Source organism: Pundamilia nyererei, unplaced genomic scaffold (assembly GCF_000239375.1).
Source record: "Pundamilia nyererei isolate P.nyererei 1_Seehausen unplaced genomic scaffold, PunNye1.0 scaffold00106, whole genome shotgun sequence".
NCBI classification, from domain to species: Eukaryota; Metazoa; Chordata; class Actinopteri; order Cichliformes; family Cichlidae; genus Pundamilia; species Pundamilia nyererei.
In genome coordinates this window covers 1,981,255-1,986,743 of record NW_005187507.1, presented here as the reverse complement: position 1 = coordinate 1,986,743, position 5,489 = coordinate 1,981,255, and the positions used below count along the sequence as shown (strand labels likewise).

The window sequence follows — 5,489 nt, the reverse complement described above, 5'->3', positions numbered from 1 at the left end:
GTGCCTTTTACAGTTTTGTGCGCTGTAAAAACATCATTTAGATACACTGAATAATCTGAATCACATGAGAATATTTAACATAACTGGGCTGAGGTGTCCATTTTATTATGCCACGGTCAAGTGTTGTACATTGAGAAGAAGCGCAGAGGAATCAGTAGCTGAAGAAAATCCTCACTGAGTGGAGCATAATTCAGTTTGGTCTTGTGCATTCGTCCCTCTCCTCCTCCCTCTAATTATCCAGATGATTACTCTTCCAAGTCAAACACCTGGCAAGCAAAAGCTCCAACTGCCATTTAATATCTGATAGCTACTGAAATATAATCTAGAGGTTTAACAGCTTATGAAAGACTGGATTAGATGTAATGCAATATCCGACATGGCAGTGATTAGGCTGATGCACGCAGTTGGTGCGTGGAGTAAACTTACATCAGTGTATGAGCACGCTGGATTTCTTGGTGTATTTCTTCTGAATCCAGCTCATTCTGTGAACTTTGACACGTGTGACAGAAAGACGGAGTATTACAGGTGTGTAGCTCAGTTTTAGAATTACATGTTTGCTCAGGAAACATTCTGTCATAACCTCAAACCGAACTCGAGCAGGAGCGAACACACAGCTGTGCATTTGTCGTGGCAAATGACAATGCAGTGGCAGCGCCGCCGATGGAAGCTCATACTATACATTTGTGTTTGTTACCATGGCAAATGTTCTTCCAGAAAGGTCTCTGACATTGGAAAAAGTGCAAATGGCTGAACGTGACTTCTACTGTTTATGCATGGGTGATGTTGAACATAAGTGGAAGAAGAAGGACTAGATGAATGTGTTCGTATATACCAGGAAAGGGTGGGGAGATTTTGATAATTTCTGAAAGGAACATAATCCACCCCCCACTTGCTCTGTCTCCCTCCCTGCCACCTCCCTCTCTCTCTCTCTCTCTTTCTCTCTCTCTCTCTCTGAGTCCCAGCCCCTGAAGGTGTCATAACTGTGCTCTCTCTCTCTCACTCTCTCTCTCTATCACCGCCTTTCAGATCTTTAAAAGCTGGTGCTTTGCCGTGTCTCTCACGATCTCCATTTGTCTCATCTGGCACTGCAGGGGACTCTCGACCGGCAAAGCACCAAGGAGAGCTACTGTATAGAAGCGGGAGGAAGACTGAGGAAAGAGGAGAGAAAGGGAAAGAGAGTAAGAGTGAGAGAGAAATATACATCCAGAAATAGCATCAGCTACATTTAACTGACAGAGAGTGACAGTGTGGAGAACCTGAGACCTGGACAGAAAATGCCTATCCTTTCTAACTTAACAACCGTTGTATTGTTGCTCATTGCTCACTGCGGATCATGGACCGGGGCGAACCGCTTGGGCCCCTTCAAGGTCTGCCCTTCCTGCAAGGATCCACTGGGGGCAGGTCGGCCCCCCAGGGACCATAATGCTGCTGGCAGCACGTCAGTGCTGGCCCAAGGAGAGCCCTGTGGTGTGTACACCCTGACCTGTGCCAAGGGGCTCCGTTGTGTTCCCCCACCAAGGGAGCACAGCCCCCTCCAGGCTCTGTTGCAGGGAAGGGGCATTTGCGCCAAGTACAGCAAGACTAGTCCCACCGAGAGGCCCCACCCCACAGGTAAGATACTGTATTTACACACACACGTGCATGAAATCACATAGGCACGCACCTACAGATGCAAACAGGGGCTTGCACGGCAACTGCATATAGGCTTGATTTGAAGGGGATATATGGCGACAGCCACACATTAGTGTATATACAGTGTGCCTCCCCCAGTATTGCTATAAATTGCATGTGATGCTGTGTCACTTACCAGCACAAGAAGGGACAATTAGTATGTGGCATTTAAGCCTGGTTGCATTTTGTGCACCACTAATGAATTTGCAGACCTCTGGCATCTGTTCCGCAGCACCTCTGGCTTCACTGTTGATGAAAATGTCAGTTCCTTTTATGGTGGAAAATCACCACAATCACATTAACAAAGAGAAAACTACACCTTGTGTAAGCTTTCTTCAATTTTGGGGGATCTGTAAGTGAAGATATGCACCCATGAAGTGTTATTGTTACCATCCATTTCAGTGACAGGGTGCATGACAATGATCTGTCCAACAAGCCGGCTTCTCTGTAGAGAATTTAGAATGAATGTGAAAACTGTAACAGTGTCACCTACATTCTGATCAAGCTGCTTTTTATTGCAGTGATCTCCATCTACTGTTCAAACTGAGATACTGCGATTAACTATCTGAAAAGGAGCCGTACTGACAGAAATTAGGTCTCTCATTAAATGACCAGCACACATGCATGTCCTCTTACTGAAGGTTCATTAATGTACTACGCTAAAAGAAGCAAAGCTATATCACAAAGTGTGAGTGCATTATTTTAAGTATATAGTGTATGATCTGACAATGGGTGCTGTTTTACCGGTATCATGCTTCAATGTTCTCATGTCGGCGTGTCATTTCCTCTCAGGTCCACATCCTTCACACAGTGGTGACATTGAAAAAGTAAGTTCATCCTCTTATTGTGAGATAAGCTACTCCATCTTCACCTAAATCATTAAAAATCTGACATTTCTAACCCTGTTATGGCTGTATGTTGAGCTGCATCTACACAGTTCTTCCCATAGATCCTCTGTCGTTTGGGGTGTTGCAGTGGCATGTACACACACACACACACACACACACGCACACACTGCTCTGAAGCCATGCATTATGGTGCATGATGTGTGTGCTGCTATGCGGCAGAACTAATTGAGCATGATGTGAATCAGGAAAGTTTCGAGCCGGCCGCTGCCGCTACAGATTTCTCAGTTAGTGAGCTGGTTTGCTGTGCAGTGTCTGAGCCAGTATGGATGCTATAAGTAGAATGCGATAGCCACCTAAATGGTCATATTTAGGTGGCTATTGCACAGTTCAATTTCTCAAAGTGACACAAAAACGCAGAGTCACTTCAAACCATTCAGTGACCTGAAAATCAAAAGCATTGTATAACAATATGGTTATATAATGATATACAATATGTGACATCTGATCTATATATATAGAAATGTGCATTTTCTCTGCTTCTGGCTGGAATGCTGCATCACCGTAGCTAATCCTTAGTGATTCACATCGACATGTGTTCTGCAAAGAGGATTTCTGCCAACACAATCACCTGAGGGGGGATAGCAGCTTGCCACTGCCACTCTTCACATTAAGGCAGGTTCTCTCTGTTTGCCTCTGGCGGTGTTTGAAGTCACACTCTGCGTTGCTGTTTTCAGGCACCCTGTCGCAAGCTGCTCAATAGCGTCCTGAGGGGTCTTGAGCTGACAATCTTCCAGTCTGACCGCGACATCTATATACCCAACTGTGACACTCGTGGCTTCTACAGGAAAAAGCAGGTAGAGCATTATCAGTAGAGCTATCGTGAGGCATGACAGTGGAACTTTGTTGAGCTTATGTGATGGGAAAATGTCTCGTTGCTGCACTGACTTGGTGTTACTGTACATGTGTCAGAGCTGCACTCCACTGCAGCTTTCTGTTCAGTGCATCCACAGATTAGTGTGTGACCACAGGGGCTGAGAATAACTGACACCTCTCTCTGAGCCTCTCAGCTGTGGGCTCAGAGAATCACTACTGCGCTATGATGACATATCATTTTCTCTCTCTGCCTCCCTCACCACCTTTCCTACCCTCTATCTCGGCGCTCTTTCCCTATAAAAATCTCCCTCTCTTTCCTTTAATTTCACATAGTGCCGCTCCTCCAAGGGCATGCAGCGTGGCCACTGCTGGTGCGTAGACGAGCTCGGCACGCCCGTGCCTTCACGTGCCAGCGAAGATGGTACCATACCATGCGATGGCGAGTGAGGGACAAGTCCGCCTGGTTGCTCTCAGCCTGGAGGAGGTGGAGAAGGAGGAGGGCGAGGAGGAGGTGGAGGAGCAGGAGCACGGGGAGAGGGGGTGGCTTTAGCTTGTGCTAGACACTGCCTGGACAGGAGGGAGCAGGGATAAACCACTTCCTATGGAAAATACACACCAGTTAATGTCCTCTCTATAAGCAAGACAAACACACTCTCACAGTCCAGCAGTAGCAACAGTAACATCTGCCTGAATGTTCAACAGTTGCAGCAATGTCCTCTGCGTCGTGTGGTGGCGCGCTGCATGCTCACATTATTGCTCCGTGAACTGCCTCAGTGATCCAAGCTGTATCTCTCCGAATGATCTCTATATTCCCTGGCTCTTGTCCTGGCTTTCTGGTAGATTTTTATTTTCCCTTTTCACTTTAGGATAGCTGACACTGCCTGTGTTTGTTCTGATCTCAGTGGGCTGAAATACTGTTACGCAGGTGATGTGACACAAACGTTCGGAAAAAAAAAGTGTCTCCCTCACCGTCCTCTCTCCCTCTCTCCAAAGATACACTGATATCAACATACTTATAATTGACAGAATATTTCTTTTCTATTAATTTATTTTTTTTTGAGTATTTCCATCAAGTACTGCTTGAATCTCACAGTATCTTATATATATATATGTCAAGTCAGAGAGAAAAAAAAAGTCATACTAATATGATCCTGGAAGCTTCTGTTCACTTTCTTTGTCAAAATAGCGTTCTGACTGCTTATTGGTTGATTGTTTGTACATATGTTGGATTTTTGTGGTCGACTGTGTGTTCTGAAGTGGCAGACAAAAAGCTTACGGCTGTTACCCTTTTCAAAAAGTTGTAAGGCATATTTTTATACACGTCAATATAATATTTTATATATGAATTGTTGGTTTATTTAATGAACTACAGTACAATGCCATGTATTTTTATATTGTCAGCAGTTTCTTATTTAAAGACAGAGATTATTTTATTTCATGTTAGGGGAAGTGTTGTGCTTTAGAGGCACTTTTATGGCAAAACTCATCACATTCATCAGAGCTCTATTCAACTGCTGTACATCTTATGGTTAGATCTCATGTTTTTAATTTTCCTTTTTGTTTATTTATGCTTTGTTCATTTGAGAATTTAAGAATGTCCATGTTACTATTATGTTTTCTTTTGGCACATCCTACTTTTAAAATTACGATTTCAGTACAGAAAAAAAAGATCAAATTTGTTATTGTTATAGTATGTCTTTCCCGAGTCCTTGCAAAAGTCATGAAATTGTGTGCTATTAAAGTGTGATTAGAATTTATCTATTTCTGACCAATCTTGTTGTGCCAATGTGTGTGCCGTGATGAAAGGTCCATGCACAAAGGACCTGTAAGATTTGCAAATATGAAAATAAAACATAATGATAATAAAAAAATAGAGAAGAATAAAACATATATTAATATAACAACTGGTGTTGTGTGTGTTTCTTTTGTGAAATATGTCATTTGAGAGCAATTTTAATCACCCAGGGAGTGACCAAGAGAAGAAAACAGCTGTAAAGATCATTTCTTTAGGCCCAAATTTTCACAACAAGAACAAGCAATTATGTAATTAAAAAGGACGTAGCTACACTGATTAAAACACTTTACAGTAGACTGAAG

General features: G+C 43.3%; 1 protein-coding gene across 1 annotated transcript; it reads left to right on the top strand.

Annotated features, from left to right (window-relative positions):
- Positions 1-1,021: 1,021 nt before the first annotated feature.
- On the top strand, positions 1,022-5,273 carry igfbp6b (insulin-like growth factor binding protein 6b). Its single transcript, XM_005741049.1, has 4 exons — positions 1,022-1,611; positions 2,464-2,498; positions 3,254-3,373; positions 3,726-5,273. The coding sequence occupies exons 1-4, from the start codon at positions 1,275-1,277 to the stop codon at positions 3,837-3,839; spliced, it is 606 nt and encodes a 201-aa protein (XP_005741106.1). The 5' UTR covers positions 1,022-1,274; the 3' UTR covers positions 3,840-5,273.
- Positions 5,274-5,489: the final 216 nt, after the last annotated feature.

Bases quoted from the DNA above. Each gene is read 5' to 3' on its own strand.
- igfbp6b (XM_005741049.1), top strand. From the start codon at position 1,275: ATGCCTATCCTTTCTAACTTAACAACCGTTGTATTGTTGCTCATTGCT. The intron at 2,499-3,253 runs GTAAGTTCATCC...TGCTGTTTTCAG, and splicing joins ACAGTGGTGACATTGAAAAA to GCACCCTGTCGCAAGCTGCT. The intron at 3,374-3,725 runs GTAGAGCATTAT...AATTTCACATAG, and splicing joins GCTTCTACAGGAAAAAGCAG to TGCCGCTCCTCCAAGGGCAT.